Source organism: Labeo rohita, chromosome 5, assembly GCF_022985175.1.
Source record: "Labeo rohita strain BAU-BD-2019 chromosome 5, IGBB_LRoh.1.0, whole genome shotgun sequence".
In the NCBI taxonomy this organism is placed as follows: domain Eukaryota; kingdom Metazoa; phylum Chordata; class Actinopteri; order Cypriniformes; family Cyprinidae; genus Labeo; species Labeo rohita.
Window position 1 is genome coordinate 39041051 of NC_066873.1, and position 19928 is coordinate 39060978.

At 35.5% G+C, this 19928-nt stretch overlaps 2 protein-coding genes across 3 annotated transcripts in view; both read left to right on the top strand.

Annotated features, from left to right (window-relative positions):
- Positions 1 to 232: 232 nt before the first annotated feature.
- On the top strand, positions 233 to 8137 carry snrnp27 (small nuclear ribonucleoprotein 27 (U4/U6.U5)). Its single transcript, XM_051111257.1, has 6 exons — positions 233 to 409; positions 2326 to 2452; positions 2608 to 2720; positions 6991 to 7070; positions 7441 to 7505; positions 7816 to 8137. The coding sequence occupies exons 1-6, from the start codon at positions 373 to 375 to the stop codon at positions 7868 to 7870; spliced, it is 477 nt and encodes a 158-aa protein (XP_050967214.1). The 5' UTR covers positions 233 to 372; the 3' UTR covers positions 7871 to 8137.
- Positions 8138 to 8779: 642 nt separating this feature from the next.
- The window catches only part of mxd1 (MAX dimerization protein 1), a 37198-nt gene continuing 26049 nt past the window's right edge, over positions 8780 to 19928 (top strand). For both annotated transcript variants that reach the window (XM_051109362.1, XM_051109363.1), the window contains exons 1-2: positions 8780 to 10028; positions 10711 to 10810. In XM_051109362.1, the coding sequence (XP_050965319.1) occupies positions 9962 to 10028; positions 10711 to 10810 (167 nt within the window). In that variant the 5' untranslated portion in view covers positions 8780 to 9961. The remainder of the gene's footprint in view (positions 10029 to 10710; positions 10811 to 19928) is intronic.

Genomic DNA, 19928 nt, shown 5'->3' on the forward strand with positions numbered 1-19928 from the left:
ATACGTCAATGGAAAGATTATGTAGATAATGTATAAGTCTCAATTTAAAAAAAAAAAAAAAAACTGACCCTTATGACCGGTTTTGTGGTCCAGGGTCACATTTGCTGTTAAAGCATCTCAAATGCATTTAACTGGAAACTGATGTGTGAATACAATGATTTTTACTGTATTTCGATATTCGGTAAGGGGAACGTAATGTGCTGTAGGAACTATTATCTTGGAACACTTGAAGGCTTCGTTGTTCCGGATTCATTTCTGTGGTGCACCGTTGATGGCGACCGACAGACGTTTGAGTCTGGAAGTTTCTAGATAACTAGCAGTTTGTAAACGCGCTGTTGGAAAGAAAAGAGTCTACTTCGTATTGATCTAATAATGGGGAGAAGCAGGAGCCGAACACCACCACGACGAGGTTTGAATTTAGTTATTGTTTTAAGTATTTGGATTGTAACGTGTGGCTGGATACTGTTGTAAACATCACAGCTGGCGCACATTCATCACACAAAACTACTCGGCTACATTATCTTGCTCTTCAAACTCTTTCTACGATTTATAATGTTCTACAGTCCGGTGTAGTATAGATATATATATTCTTTTTCAAAAGAAGTATTTAATTTGCTGCGTTCTTTCATATTCCTTTTTTATTAGCATCTTTTTATCACGAAGTATAAAATGTTGTTTTTATTTCACAAATGGTGCAAAGGTTGTAACACAAGTGATATTCTTAAAATAAAGTCCTAAGATACTGTCAGAGAATGGAAAAAAAAAAAAAGAAAAGTAAAAGGAAAATCTTAAACACATTATCGCACTAAAATGAATAGCTTATAGCACTGCTGTAATTTCATGCAAAAATATCAGATCTAACACATTATTGATCGCACTAAAATGAATAAATTATTTTAAATGGAGGAAAAAGAAATGAAATGAAAAATGAAAATCTCAAACACATCACACTAAAATTAATAGATTATAGCATTGGAATTATTTTTATGCAAAAAAATGTATATAACACGTTGTTGATCACACTAAAATCAATAAATTGTAGCAGTAGAATTAATTTTAAATGGAGAAAAAATGAAAAATAAAATGAAAATCTTAAACAGTATCACAATAAAATGAATAATTTATAGCATTGCAGTAAGTTTTATGCAAATTACTGTTTACACTAAAATCAATAAATTATAACGTTAGAATTATTTTTAAATAGAGAAAAAAACTAAATGAAAAATGGAAATCTCAAACACATTATCACACTAAAATTAATAGATTATAGCATTGTAATTATTTTATGCAAAAAAAATATAATATCTAACACGTTAATCACAAAATCAATAAATTATAACGTTAAAATATGAAAAAATGTAATAACATAATATGTAAATGATCTCAAGCACATTACTGATCATACTAAAAAAAATTATAACATGGATCATAACATTAAAAATTGTTTTTGAGAGTGAAAGTAATCTGTAATGTATTACTGATCACCTTAAAATCAGTAGATTATATCATTACAATGATTTTAATTAAAAAAATCTTTAAAACATTATTTTACAATCACACTACAATCAATCATAATATTAATAATATTAAAATTCAAATTATGTTAAAAATGTATTTTTTATGTAAAAGTGAATATAATTGCAATGTTATTGTTTACACAAATAAATAGATTATAAAATTAATTATTTTAATGGAAAACTCATAAATAATTACACAAATTATTAGTCACTAAAATCAGTAGATTGTAACATTAAAATATGGGAAAAAATAATTATATGATTTACGTAAATAATTAATAATAAGTATGGTAATTAAATGATTATATACAAATTTAGATTTTGTCAAATTTAGACCAATTTTGTTTTTTTATTTTATGATTTATTTTTTGTTGGAAAAGTACAGTAAAGGAAAGTAAAGTAAAGTGACTGGTTCAGGTCACGTTTCATCCACAATAAATCAATTGCTACCTTCAGGGAAACATTACAATGTTCCACTATGTAATACAAGTCATTTCAAAAAATAATTTGTAGCAGGATCTGTAGCTGTAGAATTAATGTATTCAGAATGGCTTTCTTTTTCTTGTGTGTTTTAATGATGGTGTCAATTGATAATGTTGTGAATTGTGTTGCAAGTTGTGTATTACTGTGGCTTTACAGTCCGAGACAAATTTCTTCGTAAAAGAACATTAAAGCATAACTCTGGAATACCAGATGAAGAAAACAAGGGACTTTTTTAGGCAGCGGGCAAATTAAGATATTCAAATATAATATTTATTTTGTTCTAAGCTTTTGTTGTTAACATTGACTTTGTGATTTGTCATTCCAGAGAGACGGCGCTCACGCTCATCCTCACGAGACCGTGAGAGGAGGCGCAGGGAGCGCGAAAGGTCGCGGTCCCGTGACAGAGACAGACGAAGGTCACGCTCACGCTCCCCCCACAGACGCAGATCCAGGTGAGCTTGTGGCATCAGACACTCACTGTTAACAATATGTATGCACAGCTGATAAGTGAAGAACATAACAAGCCTGTGAATCTAGTTAGATAAAATGTGGATGTTTAGTTTTTGATAACCCTCCCTCCAGCTGTGTGCCTGTCTTGTTTTTGCAGGTCTCCACGGCGACACCGCTCCTCCTCCTTATCTCCATTGCGACAGAAGGACAGACGGGACGATGACAGGAAAGAAGTTAAGGACAAACCAGCGAAGGTCCATCAGATATCAGGTGGAGATTGTCACTCTATTAACCCTTTTCACCCTACAGTGGAGTGCTACAGTGATGGTTTTTGTAGGCCAAACAAGTTAGCATCACCCTGGTTCCCTTGACAGAAATCCAATCGGATTTTTCTACTGGATTTTGGATTATTGCAGCAAATAATCATCATGATGATCTTCACAAATGAAGCCTGTCGCTTAAAGGGATAGTTCACCCAAAAATTCTGTCATTAATTACTCACCTTCATGTCGTTCCAAACCCGTAAGACCTTCATTTATCTTTGAAACACAAATTAAGATATTTTTGATGAAATCCAAGAGCTTTCTGTTAGAGCGCTGGCTCCTGCGTCAGCAGCGTCACGCGTGTGTCGTGGTACTCTTGTGAATGCATGTTGAAGACTGACATGGAAAAGGAAGGAATTGTTGGATAAAGTCATTATTTTTGATGTCACATGGACTATTCTGGGCCTTGAACGTGTCAGTTGCGTTGCTGTCTATGCAGGGTCAGAAAGCTCTCAAATTTCATCAAAAATCTTAATTTTTGTTCCTAAGATGAATAAAGGTCTTATGGGTTTTGAACGACATGAATTATTTATGGGTGAACTATCTCTTTAAAAAGCTTAAAAAACATAGCTTCGACAACTCAAAAAAACAAAAAGGTAACTTCCAGAACAAAAATTTAAAGATTATTTACTCACCCCCCTTGTCATCCAAGATGTTAATGTCTATCTTTCTTCAGTCAATAAGAAATTATGTTTCTTGAGGAAAACATTTCAGGAATTATCTCCATATAGTGGACTTCAATGGACTTCGCCAAATTGACAATTTATATACTTTGTAGCCTCAAATGCTTGTCTTGTCTGGCTCTGCGTGAACTTTTTTTTTTCCCGGGTCAATAGAGTCAATACAGTTAGGGTGTGTCGAAAAACTCCCATCTCATTTTTTCCTCCAACTTCAAAATAGTCCTACATCACTGCAGAAGTACGACCCAGTGTTTACAAAGTGAACATGCAAAGATCAAATGCCCTTTACAAAAAAAACAGCTGTAAAAAGGTACAAGGTAAAACAGTGATGTAGGACAATTTTGACGTTGAAGAAGAAAACAAGACCAGAGTTTTTTGACATGCGCTAACTGTATTGACCAGGATTACACAGACTATGCATGCGCATCTCGCAGAGACAAGACAAGCATTTGAGGTTAAAAAGTATATAAATTGTCAATTTGTTTTGAAAAATTACCAATTGTTTTGCTAGATAACACTTCTTCTTCGGGCTGGGATCGTTTAGAGCCATTCGAAGCCATTCTGAAATGTTTTCCTCAAGAAACATAATTTCTTATCAACTGAAGAGAGAAAGACGTGAACATCTTGCATGACAAGGGGGTGAGTAAATTATCTGTAAATTTTAGTTCTGCAAGTGAACTTCTCCTTTAAGGTAGAATAGTTTGCAATAGTGTGATTGTTAACACAACAGGAACCAGATTTGCTAACAGCTTGTGCCAGCGCAATCCCTCTTTTAGCTTTAAAAAAGCATTGTCAGGATTTACTAAATACACACTTTGAAAAATTAGCAATGACAGGCATGAGCATTATTTTTTGTTTTGTTTTTTGCAAGTGACCTTACTGTATATGCAGCGAGGGGAGTGTTCATAAATCACTCACAGTGATTTTACTGAGGTTTGTGGTAGTCAATTTACTGGTTATTTCACTGGTTAATATGTAATTCCCCCAAAAAGCATGTCTTAATCCATTTTCTACCTGCATTGTTAGTAGATTTTGTTATTGGAACATGATTAACATCAGCTCTGCTTGTTTGTGACCTTACACTAATTTGCGCTGCTTGGTAGATCGTGTTGGTCGTTATGAAAATCATAAGGCTGCATCTGTGTCTTCAATTTGGGCATTGTCAGTAGATCAGCCACAGAACTTTCCACTCCCGTCGGCACTTTTATGGGATTGTGCTCTCACGCTAATTTGCCATGTTTAATAAATCTGGCCCCAAAGGCTGTAAAATTGGCCTGGTTAGTAGACCAATTTTCCTGTACAGCATGATGTTTAATGTAAAAGTAAAGACTTTAAACACACATAAGGTGGTATTACTAATAGTAAACTGTGAAATATTTTGAGCTTGTCTTAAAGGGATAGCTCACCCAAAAATTAAAGTTCTGTCATTAATTTCTTACCCTCATGTCGTTACAAACCCGTAAGACCTTCATTCATCTTCTGAACACAAATTAAGATATTTGGATGAATTCCGAGACCTTTCTAACCCTGCATAGACAACAACACAACTGACACGTTTAAGACCCAGAAAGATGGTAAGGACATAGATAAAATAGTCCATGTGACATCAGTGGTTCAACCGCAGTGCTATGAGGCTATGAGAATGCTTTTTGTGCGCAAAGAAAACAAAAATAGTCACTTCATTTAGCAATTTCTTCCCTTCTGTCAGTCTTTGCTGCACTTTCACAAGAGTACCACAACACATGCATTCTGACGTAGAACCTGGATGTGCTGCAACTGTTGCACGCTGTACATAAATGATTTCAACAGAGAGGATGACTTGCAATTTTTTGCCCAGCCTTACTTATTTGAACCAGAATATACAGCGGATGAACTAAGAGAAATGAACATTCTACATCAGCACCACATGCATGTGTTGTGATACTCACATGAAAATGCGTCGAAAGAGAAGAAACTGTTCAATAAAGTTGTTATTTTTGTGTTCTTTGCACACAAAATGTATTCTCGTAGCTTCATAAAATTAAGGTTAAACCACTGTCGTCACATGGACTATTTTAACAATGTCCTTACTATCTTTCTGGGCCTTTACTGTGACAGTTGCAGTGCTATCGATGGAGGGTCAGAAAGCTCTCGGATTTCATCAGAAATATCTTAATTTGTGTTCCAAAGATGAACAAAGGTCTTACGGGTTTGGAATGACATGAGGGTGAGCCATTAATGACGGTATTTTAATTTTTGGTGAACTATCCCTATAACCACAGACCATTTTATTTCAGGCATTTAACCAAAACCTTTTCAAAATATCCATTGGCTTCAGGCTGAGTGTGAAGTTTTGGCCCACAAAAATGTGTAATTCTGGCAGCAATCCATAAAGCCTTATTTTAAATCTGCATTAGCCATTTTCTGAGATTTTAGCACGTGGAATCAATCAAAATAGTCAAAGCAGAGTGACGCACAAAAGTTTGTTAGGAAGGTGAGAAAATAACTTATAATTAATGTTCCATCAAAATTCACTGTATTTACTTAATATTTACTTGTTAATACAATTAATAAAGTATGTTATTTGTCACACAGACATAGTGCATATGCAGCAAAATGATTAGCTACATGTTCCTGGTCATATTATGCATGAATAATTAGTTCTTGTTATTCCAAAGAAAAAGTAATCTTTCATAATTGTTCATCAAAATACATGTACAAAAAGGCTGTATCATGAAATATACTTTAATAAAATAATTTTCTATTTTAACATATTTTAAAAGTAATTATTCCTGTGATGGCAAGGCAGAATTTTTATTTAGAAACATTTTATTATAAATGTTGAAAACAGTTCTACTGCTTGGTATTTTTATGAACTATGTGATATTTTATTAATAGAAAGTTCAAAAAACAGCATTTATTTGAAATAGAAATCTTTTGTAACAATATAAATTTCTCCATTGTCACTTTTGATCAATTTAATGTCTTTAAGTGAGAAGTTCTCACAAATAATTTACTCACCTTCTTGTCATCCAAGATGTTTACGTCTTTCTTCAGTCATAACGAAATGTTTTTAAGGAAAACATTTCAGGATTTTTCCATGTTGTGGATTTTTATGGTGCCCCCGAGTTTGAACTTCAGTTTAAATGCAGCTTCAAAGAGTTTTAAACAATCCCAGTTGAGAAAGAAGGGTCTTATCTAGCGAAACGATGTGGAGAAAAATTCTGAAATGTTTTCCTCAAGAAACATGATTTCTTTACAACTGAAGAGAGAAAGACATGTAAATTGTAAATTCTTGTTCTGGAAGTGAACTTCTCTTTGGAAAAAAAAAAAACTAAAACTGACCCCAAACTTTTAAATGGTAGACTAAATAAACATGCTGTCAAGGTTGATCTTGACCTTCAGTCAACACTATCCTCCTCAGACGTGTCAAACTATAGAAGTAGATTGGGTTGTGAATGCATTTTGTTCTAATATCAAGATGCTGAGAACAGACTCTGAATGTAACCATGTGTGACACTTGATTTGATGTGCTTTTTCATCTGATTGCTCCTGCAGCTGAGGACATGCAGGGAAAGACTGAGGAGGAAATAGAGATGATGAAACTGATGGGCTTTGGATCCTTTGACACCACAAAGGTGAGATCACTTTCTTTAATGCTCAACCATGACAGATTTCATCCTACAAGAACATCCAAACGAGAAGTAGATGTACTTTGCAGTTTAACTGCAGTAATATGTGTTTATACATGACAAATAGTTGTGACATCTTGTTTGTCCACTGCTTGCGGCTTTTTCAAGTGGCAAAGCTGCTCCTCTAAATAACCACAAGATGGCACAGCTAGACAGAGTGTATGCTATAAATACTCATGTTTAAAATCAATTAAAATGAAATTGAAGATAAAATCTTATATATTATGTGCTGTAACATTTATTTTCTCAATGCACAGCAATGTTTACATAATTTGAGCATAATGCATAATGTACGATTGTTATTTTTATCCAACAGGGCAAGAAGAAGGAGGGGTCTGACGCTGCATTTGCAGTTAATGTGTCGCAAAAGAGAAAATACAGGTCTGTGTATTTACTGTATTATTTTTTATGAAATTAATACTGTTCATCTGCCCAACTCCAGGGTGTAAACTTCTGTGGTTTGCAATTCCTGGTTTTATTTTGTAATCAAATCCTTTTTTTATATGTACAAACGGCATGTGTTATGAGAAAAGTAATTTAGGAAGTTAATATCCCAGCAACAGTTACGTATTTGTCCAATCACCTCTGCAGGTACTGCACAGCTAAATGACGAACACTCTCATTGGTGGGCAGTGATGTAATGTTTTGGTGCAGGAGGGAGATCAATGATGTAATCATATTTCTCTTGCAGGCAATACATGAACAGGAAAGGTGGTTTCAACAGACCGTTGGATTTCATTGCTTGATGGAGTCGTCAGGAGCCACGTTTTAACGACTTTGACATCTTTGTGATGAAACGTGTATTCTCTTTACCTCCCTGAGTTTATGTAAATATGTGTTTTGGCAGTTTTTCCATCTGTTTTGTTTTTCACTTAATGGCTGTTATGTAAGTGTCAGTTTAGGTTGTAGTAGCTCATTTTAAAAGGATTTGATATTGCAGATTGTTTACCTTGAATACTTTATTTAGTGAAAACTGTGCAGTACTAAATAAATGGGAACTCCTGATGAACGTTTGTTTGTTTCCATTAGTGTGTTATTGTGCAATTTCTATATATATATATATATATATATATATATATATATTTTTTATGTAATATATATTTTATATATATATAATTTTTTTTTGACATTTAGTGCTTAATTTGATCATAACCATCCAGAGATATACATACTAAAAGTGAACCAAACAAGAAAATAATTCCAATATTATCTGTTTAAAAACGTACAAATCATGTTTAGTGATTTTAACCATCAGCATGTACAAGGGAGGTGTGTCTGTGAGTCCCGGAACCTTGTAAAGGCGCCCAATCACAGAAGACAGTGCTGCGACAGTCCAGCCAATCATAGCATAACAACAACACACGATTTGCATAATAATCCATTTTGGCTCAGGAGCAAATGCCAGAATACTACGGCACAGGTTGTACGCTCGCTCCAAAATGGCGCTACAGTGCTGCTTAGTTGCACCATTATCTTGCGGAATCGTATTACAGCAGTCATATATTCACGCTTTAGAATGCACCTCAGCCATTGGTCCGTTCTGGAAGCGGCCTGGTAGATTGACAGCGAAAGAATCTAATGAGAAGCACGCTTCCTGTATCGTCCGTCCAATAGAATCGCAGGTTCTCCCGAGCCCCTGACAGGCGAACAGTAACATGACAGCAGCTAGCAAACATCTCATCTGCCTGGCTCAACGACGTTATGGTTTCGCTAGCTGCGTGTTTTTGTCCTATTTTTGATTAATTTTCCTCAGTTGCACACAGCCACAGCTTAGCATGTGCAACTCGAGCTGTTTAATAAGTAGCCAGATCGTTTGTCACGCTTGAAATATCGAAACCAGCGATTGTTTGGACTTTTGGAGGCCGTGTATTCTATTTTAAAGCTTATTTTCAACGCATTTTTTCAACGACCAATCAAGACTTTTTCGGGGGTTTTTTTTATCACACAACATGATATTGCCTACCACGTCGCTGGACAGGCATATCTAAATTGACGGTTTTTTTATTAAACAAGAAGGAATTGGGGTTGAATGCTGTTTGTTTTCCAACCAGCAACCAGCACAGCAGCACCAAAGCTCAAAATTATTAGTAAAATAACATCACCAGCTGCTTAAATATACTTTTTTTTGTGACAAGCTGTGCAATCTGGCAACCAGTACCCTCATCAGATCGATCTGACTGAGCTGTCAATCCAGTATTTTCGCCTATTTTTTTTTCCAGACTCAACGATGGTCTCTAGTTAACAGCGTTTGCTGTCAGTATCAGAGCCTAAAATTGACCAAGTGCAGAACTAAAGCTGTGAGCTCTTATCTGTTTGACAGCTCATCTATAAAAGTCTTTAGACCTTCCTGAGTGTCACCACTTTCATGCTTTCAGGAAGAGTTGCCAGATTTTGCAAACCTGGAAGGGTTTTTCTTGTTCGTGTCGTGTTATTCTCACAGTTTTAACATTTAATGTCCAATATCTCGTTTAATATGAACAGGACTAGTTAATTTAGTTATTTTTTGGCAGCTGAGGGACGTTTTTTATTCGGTTTTTATCATCTAGCTATTCGGAAACCAGCGTGTTTATTTGTGTTAGATTTTTTACTCCCCATTTTTGTACACATTTCTGGTTTTCTGAAATATCAACAAGCCCCATATCTAAACATTTCCCTCGCTGCCTTATACAAAAAAAAAATATATATATTTTGTACATTCGCCTGACTGGATTTTTCTTACTCGAAACGCTGGAAGAGGAAGAAGCGTGAAGGAACGAAGGGCTGCTGCTTGTTTTTTTTTCATCGTTTATTTCTGACCAGGATTGTCGTTTTTTTTTTATCGGTGTTTATTGCTTAAAATGACGGCTATTGAGAAACTGCAGATGTTGATCGAAGCAGCTGAATATCTTGATCGAAGAGAAAGAGGTAAAGTGACGTATTACGATATATATATATATTTGTAGTCAGTATAAAATTATATTTTGGCATGCAAATGAATCCTGACACTGTTGCTATGGTGCCTGTCTGCTATCAAGCAAAATAGGCTTCGACCTATTTATTAGAGGTGAATGCATGAGATGCAGACGGGTTTTTTTCCGTTGTTATGACATTTGGGGAAGATCAAGACATGGAGAAGTGGCCACTTCAGCTGTCTGAGTCTGTGTGCTGGCCAGTCACCATACACTTGTCTTTTACAGGGGACACTAATGTGTTGTTAACGCTCTCTTGGGATAAAACCCAAGCGTATATGGGATATATATTTTTTTTAATGATGCTTGATGGCATGTTTGTGTGCAAATGTGGAACTGTAATGCATTTTTCAAGCACTGCTGTTGGTTTACAGTGGAGGGTTTCCTGGTGCATCCCCCCTCCCATCTATCTGTTGTGGTTCGGCTGGCTATTGGGTTTACTCCAGTTCAGATGACATCATTGACCCAAAAGCAAGACATTTGTCAAGAAATTGGTTCATTTTAACGTACAGCCTGACCGCTTGTCCTCATGAGATCTAAAAAAGTGTCAATATTTGTAATCAATGGCTTTGATTTTCAGGTAGCCAATGTGCTTTGTGGTCTAATGAGCTTCTAAATGTCTCTGTTTGAATTTGCAGAAGCGGAGCACGGCTATGCCTCCATGTTACCCTTCACCAGCAACAAAGAGAGGGATGGCTTGAAACGAAAAATTAAAAGCAAGAAAAATTGCAGCAGCAGGTACTTCCACCTAGATTCTATGATAACGGAAACTCTTGAGGAAATGTCAATCCTGAATCCATTTTAGAGTCTTTATCTAAAGCAAAAATTTAAATATAAGCTGTTTTGTAGTATTTTAATTTGTTGCTTTCCATGAAAACACCAACTAACCAACCAATTGGTGTTTTAAACGGAAAACCAAAAGAAGGAACAGTTTCTGCAGCAGGTACTTCCACCTAGCTTGTATGGAAACACGTGCAAAATTATTATTTTTTTTTGATGAAATTGTTAATTTATAATATTTCACCATGAAAACACCAGCCAACCAGCCAGTCTACAATGGCTTGAAACGGAAAATTAAAAGCAAGAAAAACCGCTGACGCACGTACTTCTACCTAATTTCTACTATAACTGAAACTCTTTTAAAGAACTTTCAATCCTGAATCCATTTTAGAGTTTTTATTTTAAAAAAGTAGATTCTTTTGTAGTATTTTAACTTGTTACTTGCCATGAAATCACCAACCAACCAGTCTATAATGTTTGAAACGAAAAACCAAAAGAAGGAACAATTTCAGCAGCAGGTACTTCCACCCAGTTTCTACGGAAAGATGCAAAAAAAAAAATTTGAAGAAAAAATTTCTAGTTTGTAGTAGGGATGTTAACCGATGACCGTTTGACCGGTGGTTGACCGTATCAACGTTAACCGGTCAAAGTTGTCGGTAGTCGGTTAAAAAAAAGTGATATCTAAATTAGGCTATTATAGACAGTGGACTATACGCTACTACAGTTAGCCATCTCATTCCTCATCTTTTTGTGTTAAGTGAACAAATTATCCCTCACACTCAATTTTTCATAACTCGCCTGTTTGTACTTAATAAACCAATAAAAACATTTGGCGCGAGGTCACAGCCTTTGGGTTCGCGCGCTCACAAGGTTTGCGAAAAGTAAAGGCAACAGGCTAAAACACTCGAGGTTAGAGCGGCGTCTCTTCGGAGCTGTCATTTTCTTAAATGAGCCGTGGCAATGTTTCAAATGAGCTTCTAACCTAGACAAACGCCTTTATTTTCAAAGCGATCACCTTGTACCCAAACCATTTGAAACTAAGGAGCCATTTGTCCTACGATTACATACAACAAGCTCTTCGGCGCCGCGTTTGCGGGACTCATGTTTCGCGCTGTAGGGGATTTTAAAAAAAGTGACGTGAGTGGCAGTGTGTGTGTGTGTGTGTGTGTGTGTGCGGGAGGCAGAGCGGCAGAGAGATGCGACAGAGTTGCGAAATTGCAGGCGCGGCTCGAAATGGCTGTTATTTCAAATAGCGTACCATATTTTAAACTAATCGGTTAACCGGTTTCAACCGGCTAATGAGGCTCGGTGGTCGGTCAAGAAATTTTTTAGTTTTCGCCATCCCTAGTTTGTAGTATTTTAACTTGTTATTCGCCATGAAAACACCAGGCAACCAACCGATCTACAATGGCTTGAAACGAAAAATTAAACAGCAAGAAAAATTTGAGCAGCAGTACTTCCACCTAGTTTCCACCAATAAGAGAAACTCTTTTGAAGACATTTTTAACCGAGTCAGTCCAGAATCCATTTTAGAATTTTCATCCAAAGTAAATTTTTTCTTTTGTAGTATTTTAACTTGCTGCATGCTATGAAAACACCAACCAACCAACCAGTTTATTATGGTTTGAACAAAACCAAAAACAAGAAGGTATAGGTATTTCCACTTAGTTTGTACAGAAACACATGCAAAAATTGGGTTGAAAACAGAAAAAATTAAAATCAAGAAGAGTTTCAGCAACAGGTACTTCCACCTAGTTTCTACGATAATGGGAATGCTTTTAAGGAAATTTTCAGCTGTGTCAATTCTGAATCTATTTATCCAAAGCAAATTTTTAAAATAGCCTCTTTTGTAGTATTTGAACTTGTTTCTCCTGTGAACCAACCAACCAACCAACCAGTCTATGATATGTTAGAAAACGAAAAACCAAAAGAAGAATCAATTTCAGCAGCAGGTACTTAGTACCTAGTTTTTACGGAAATGTGTACAATTTAAGAAATTGCTAATTTATTGTATTTTATCTTGTTACTTGCCATAAAAAACACCAACCAATCTACAATGGCTTGAAATTAAAAATTATAAGACAAGAAAATTTTGGGCAGGGGGTACTTCCATCTAGTTTCTACAATAATGAAAACGTTTTTGAAGAAATTTTTAACTGAGTCAATTCTAAGTCCATTTTAGAGTTTTTATCCGAAACAAATTTTAAAATAGACTCCTTTATGGTATTTTAACTTGCTACTTGCTATGAAAACACCAACCAACCAACCAGCCAGTCTATTATGATTTGAAACAAAAAAAAAAAAAAACAAGTAGGTAACCTCAACCTCAACCTAGTTTGTATGTATTTTAACTCGTTATTCGCCATTAAAACACCAACCAACCAATCTAAAATGGCTTGAAATGAAAAATGAAAAAGCAAGAAAAATTTCAGCAGCAGCCACTTCCACCTAATTTCTAATCCATTTTAGAGTTTTTATCCCAAGCAAATTTTTAAAAAATAATCTATTTTGTAGTATTTTAACTTGCTACTCACCATGAAAACACCAACCAATCTATGATGGCTTTAAATGAAAATTAAAAGAAAGTTTTTTTGAGAAATGTTTTATAGTACTTTAAATTGTTACTGGCCAACCACCAACCAATTAACCAATCCTTAAAGGCTTAAAATTAAAAATCACCAGCAAAATTTCAACAGCAGGTACTTCCACTGAATTTATACTATAAGAGAGACACTTGTAAAGAATTTTTTAACAGAGTGTGTCCTGACTTCCATTTGATCCAAAGCTAATTGCTCTTTTAAAGTATTTTAACTTATTACTCGCCCTAAAAACACCAACCAACCAATTAAAAATCAAAAGCAAGAAAAATTTCAGCAGCAGGTATTTCCACCTAGTTTCTACAGAATTTTTTTGAAGATATTTCTCTTTCATTGTATTTTAACTTGTTACTCAGCTCGCCATAAAAAAACCCAACCAACCAACCAATCTACGATGACAGTTCTGTGACTTCAGTTGCATTATGACAGATCAATTAGTGTGCACTGTATGTACAGTGCAATTGGTCCATGTGTTTTTCTGCCCCCTGAATCCTAGGAACATCATCAGTGATTCACACATCATTTGAAAGGGACCGTGTGTCCCATGAGTGATTTCTAAATTAGCAGACCTGCGCATATCTGCACCGTGTGCATGCGTGACACAAACACACCCACTGATTCATCCCAGTGCAGATGCAGTCAGGACACGCCGTCCCACATTCAACATGGAGAGAGACGTACACTCACACGCTGCTCGTTTCTCTCCCTGTGACTCTCACCACCCACCCACGTCCCACAGTCACAATTTACTCACTCACTACTCAACGCCTCAGATTTTATCAGCATCATCCGATTAGTACGCCAGGAACTGTCCGTCACCTGTCAGTGGGTGAAATCAGTTGCCTTAAATTTTTTTTTCAAAATAGAGATGATTATTATTATCATGATTATTGTAAATTGCTTAGTTGCCACCTATTATTAGTCAGTGTTGTTTTTTTAAATGTTTTTATTGGTAGTGAAACCATGCAGACTCATTATTGTTAGTTTATCATATTGTTACAATCAATGCTTTGAAGTCATTTTCTAAATTGTGAACACGTCATCCATGCATGTTTCATTAAAAAATTGACCCCATTGTTTAATCACAGGACTATACAGGACTTCTCCAGTCATTTAGTCCACTTAAACCCAAATCTCACGTTCATCTGCTTTTTTGATAGTCTGTTAAACTCTGATGTACGTCACAATACCAAAGAAAGGATTTGTCGCTACATTGCGATTATAATGTGAGTTGTGCATCTTAAACTCCACGTTCTAGAAAATGTTCTGTTACACCATGTCCTAACCAGATGCAACGTGATAAGACGACAAGCAATAAATCTCTTTCATGTAAATTCAGGTTTTGTTCTTACCAGCTGCAACATGACAAACATTTTTGATTGGTTGCTCAGTTTCTGTAGAGTGCAACAGTGTTTGTCTACTTTTGCAGTGGCTTTGGTTCTGGAAGTTTATTTCTCATTCATTTTTCTCATGGGGATTTAACAAAAGTCTTTTATAAGCCATAAACCAAACCAACCAGCTATGAGGTGAATCACATCATTACAAATGATTTGAACAACAATACTTTTAATTGAAGCAAATGAGTATTTAAAAACCAAAAGACAAAGGTACAAGGCTGTGTACTTAACAGCTTAAATGAGAGAAAGAACTACAATCCAATGAAGCATTGCAAATGTCATAAACAAATTTAAAAAAAGAGAACGATATACACTCTACCAGTCTAAAGATTTTTAATGTTTTTGAAAAAGTCTCTTCTGCTCATGAAGCCTACATTTATTTGATCCAAAGTACCGCAAAACAGTAAACATTTTGAAATATTTTTACTATTTAAAATAACTGTTTTATATTTTAATGTATTTTAAAATGTAATTTATTCCTGTGATTACAAAGGTGAATTTTTAGCGTTATTACTGCAGTCAAATGATCTCTCAGAAATCATTCTAATATTCTGATTTGCTGCTCTAAAAACATTTACTGTTATTGTTTTGTTGAAAACAGCCAAGTAGAATTTTTCAGGTTTCTTTGATGAATAGAAAGCTCAGAAAAACAGCATTTATCTGAAAGAGAAATCTTTTGCAACATTATAAATGTCTTTATCATCAATTTAAAGCATCCTAAATAAAAGTATTAATTTCTATAATTCATTTCCACAAAAAATGATACTAACTCCAAGCTTATGAATGGTATAGTGCAAAATGTTTTATTCAGATTAATCCTGATCTTTTGATCTTTTTATTAATCGCAAAAAAACTGAAAAAAGTTTTAAATATTGATGATAATAATAATCATAACTGTTTCTTCAACAGTAAATCAGCATGTTAGAATGATTTCTAAAGGATCATGTGACACTGAAGGCTACTAATGATGCTGAAAATTTTGCTTAGATCATAGGAATAAATAAGCATTTTAAAATATATACAAATAGAAAACAGTTATTTTAAATAGAAAAAATATTTCACAATATTACTGCTTTTGCTGTATTTTGGATCAAATAAATGCAGGGTTCCTGTGCGAAAACCTTTGACTGGTAGTGTAAAATTATTCGAAGATGTTGTTTATACATGGAAACAAATTATTTTCATGTTATTGCAAAATAAATATACAGACTGAATCTATTACGTCAGTATTGGCACGATTTGCTTGTCGCAGTTCACTGATTGGTGAGATTTCTGAGTAGAATTATGGGTAATGTAGTTTATCACCAGAAATAAATCTGTTTAATTCTTGTGTTCAACTTTTTTTTCCATATTTCCAGAAAAACATACAACCTCAAAGCTTACCGTCGGTCTGGCTTTAAAGGTTTATAAGTTATTGTTCAAAATCAATTCAAAATGAATGGGATTTTTTTTTTATATCTGTGGTGTTGCTTTGATTAGTCTCATTCACAGTAAAATTTAAGTGATCCATAATAATGTTACACACCAGTCTATATTAAACATCAAATATGATTTCAATGGCTAATGAAGTGCCTGTTTAGAATATGGTGTTGCTCTAAATCTGACTGGTCTAAAAAAGATAAGCAGGGATTTTGAGACAGACAAAGTTTATTCTAGCTGACGTTGCTGTCATACTCTGCATATGATACTGATTCACCGCCATAAGGCCCGTCTTAAACAGGTCAGCACAAGGTTATAAAAGCTGCTGCTTCTGAATCATGACGATGAACCATTTTAGCAATATAACCTTGGATAAAAATCTAGTTATTGTGTGACCCAGCATGCTGAAAACAGTCCCCAACTCTAATCTGTGTCTGGATGTTTGTGTGGCTTGTAACTGGATATTAAGGCCTAACAAGGGTAGCACTGGGTTTGTAGCTATTTATATACAGCCTTATGGTGTGTTCAGTGGAAGTTGTTATTTAAATGTTGGTTTAGCTGATAAAGAAATTGTAGGAGGTGTCTTTTTTAGCATAACTGATCTGTAGACATGCAATTGCAGAGTAGAAGTGATCACCCAACCCATGTTGACATCACCTCATGTTATAAAAGGTCATATTGTGTCTGATAGCAGAATCTTTGTTTACTATATAAGGTCATGGAATATTGCTAAGGTCCTGTTTACACTAGTGCGTTTTTGTTTTAAATATAAAATATAAACTATCCTTGTCTGCACTGACATTTTCACTGCGTTTCAGAAACGATCTCCATCCACACTACAAAATCAAAAACGCATGTCACATGGCCATGCATAGATTCCCTGTTATTTAGATGGCGTACATGTCAGGTGCTAGGAGTGGTCGAATGCGGAGTTTACCTATACATATTTATGTGTACAACAATGAGCATGATGTTATTTACACGGTCGTCAAGGTTACTCAGAGCGAATGTGGACAGCCATGCCATTGTTTCCCAAAGTCTCCATTTTGGTCCTTTTTGAAACACAACCTCTGAGTTTTCAAACTAAAACGGGCTTTGCAGCGTTTTCAAAAGTCTCCGTTTTCGAGGGCCGAAAACGACAGAGTAGTGTGAACGACAGGCGTAACTGTAGGAGAAGTTATGCGTTTTAAAACGAAAACGCAGTAGTATAAACGCAGCCTAAGGCAAAGACAGGTCCAAAATTAACACTAGCCAGCTGTCAAATTCTAGTAAAAATTGCTTTTCGGTAAAACAGCACAGTAAATAACTTCCCAAGTAAAAACGGTAATATTGTGAGTTATTGCAATTAAAAATAAGTTTTCTATGTTTTTTTTTGTTTTTTTTTTTGCTGAATTTTCAGCACCATTAATCCAGTCTTCAGTGTCACATGATCCTTCAGAAATCATTTTGATATGCTGATTTGCTGCTCAAGAAACATAACTTATTACAGTCATTAATAGTCATGCTACTTTATATTTTTGTGGAAACCATGATACTTTTCTTCCTTCCTTATTTTTTTTTTTAGGGTTCTTTGACTGTTTAGAATAGAAAATATAAATGGCGTTACTGTCACTTTTAATCAATTTAATGCATTCTTGCTCAGTAAAAGTATTAGTTTCTTAAAGGATTAGTTCACTTCCAGAACAAAAATTTACAGTTAATGTACTCACCCCCTTGTCATCCAAGATGTTCATGTCTTTCTTTAGACGTAAATAAATTATGTTTTTTGAGGAAAACATTTTAGGATTTCTCTTCATGTCATGGACTTCTCTGGTGCCCCCAAATTTGAACTTCCAAAATGTAGTTTAAATGCAGCTTCAAAGGCCTCTAAACGATCCCAGCCGAGGAAGAAGGGCCTTATCTAGTGAAACATTCAGTTATTCTCCAAAAAAATAAAAAAATAAACAGATACTTTTTAACCTCAAACGCTCTTCTTGTCTAGCTCTGTTTTTTCCAGTCATGACAGTTAGGGTATGTCTAAAAACTCTTGTCTCATTTTCTCCTCCCAACTTCACGGTTTTAACTTTTTTTTTTTTTTTTTGTTACGATTTTTTTGATACAGGACAATTTTAAAGTTAGAGGAGAAAATGACCGGAAAATAACAGAGTTCACACAGAGCTAGACAAGACGAGCATTTGAGGGTTAAAAAGTGTATACATTGTCTTTTTAAAAAACGAAATAACCGATCATTTCACTAGATAAGACCCTGCTTTCTCGGCTGGGATCGTTTAGAGCCATTTGAAGCTGCATTTAAACTGCATTTTGGAAGTTCAAATTCGGGGGCACCATAGAAGTCCATTACATGGAGAGAAATCCTGAAATGTTTTCCTCAAAAAAAAAAACATAATTTCTTTACGACTGAAGAAAAAAAGACATGAACATTTTGGATGACAACAGGGTGAGTACATTATCTGTAAATTTTTCTTCTGGAAGTAAACTAATCCTTCAACAAAAAAAAAAAAATCAAATCAAATCAGATGGTTTTTATGGCAATGTTAGAAATTTGTGTGGCCTGTATTTTTTTTTTTGAGTGTATGTGGCCTTATTGGCAGGGTTGGCAAAAAGGGCTCTTTCAGATTCACCAGTGGTATTTTTCTTGAAGTTATTAGTATCCAGGCTGTGGTCATGTTTCACTTTTATATATCTGGCACAGCAGTTTAAACAAAATGTGGTGCTATTGTGTGTTCCTCTTATATTATTATAATAATATTAGCATGTATTAACCGACAACTACTATAGATAGAACAAGATGTCTTAGTTCCTGTAAATGTTTCATTTGCATATTACATATGCAGTGCAAGTTACATTTTTACACTTCTTTTAAGAATAGCAAGTGGTGACAAGTAAGTGGGTGCATAATGGCCAGGTATTAAAAAATCGTACTATCTTGATCATAATCCGGCTGAACTTGAGCATAGCTATAAGAGATCAAACCAGTCATGCAAGAAGTTCTAGTGCACCAAATAGATCAAGAATCACACATCAGAAATCATCCGCACAGCCTCGGAATATGCAAGTAACCTACATTCACTACACCAGCACTGGTGTTAATGCATCATGCATGAAACGTTTTTGCTCCAGAACGCGACTGGTGTTTCTGCGCTGAATAAACTCCACGCATCTCTCCAACTGACTCATTAGACGGCTCTCCCATCCATTCACGCTGTGCAGAGAATGGAAAGTGATTCAGTCGCTTGAGCTGTGAGTGTGTATTCGATGACAGAGCTTCTAGAAAGCGTCTCAGGAATGCCATTTATATATATGTTGGAGCGTGCTTTTTGTAAAACCCTTTCTTATATGTAGGTCAGGTGGATCTCCTATCTAGTGGATCTCCCTCCAGCTTTGCGTGGTTGCGCTTCCTGATGGATCGTGGGGGAAGGGTGGCAGTGTGTGTCCCTGATCTGTGTACGTGTGAGAGCGGTGGGCTGGTGCCTTCCTCTCCCCCTCCCCCTCTCCTCTTCTTCTCGATCCAGGCAACCAGTGCAGCTCCAACACCCCCATTATATATCTATATATGACAGGGGCTCCTCCTACCTCTCGCTTATATTCAGACCGTATGTGGGCTAATGCACATAGCAGCAGCCGTGGGTTTTCCTCTCGTTCCTGTACGGATGTGTGCACTGG

What these genes read in the sequence shown, in the direction of transcription:
- snrnp27 (XM_051111257.1), top strand. Translation starts at nt 373, where the DNA reads ATGGGGAGAAGCAGGAGCCGAACACCACCACGACGAG. An exon ending in GAAGGTCCATCAGATATCAG is followed by an intron (nt 2,721 to 6,990) that starts GTGGAGATTGTC and finishes TTGCTCCTGCAG; the next exon opens with CTGAGGACATGCAGGGAAAG. An exon ending in TCGCAAAAGAGAAAATACAG is followed by an intron (nt 7,506 to 7,815) that starts GTCTGTGTATTT and finishes TTTCTCTTGCAG; the next exon opens with GCAATACATGAACAGGAAAG.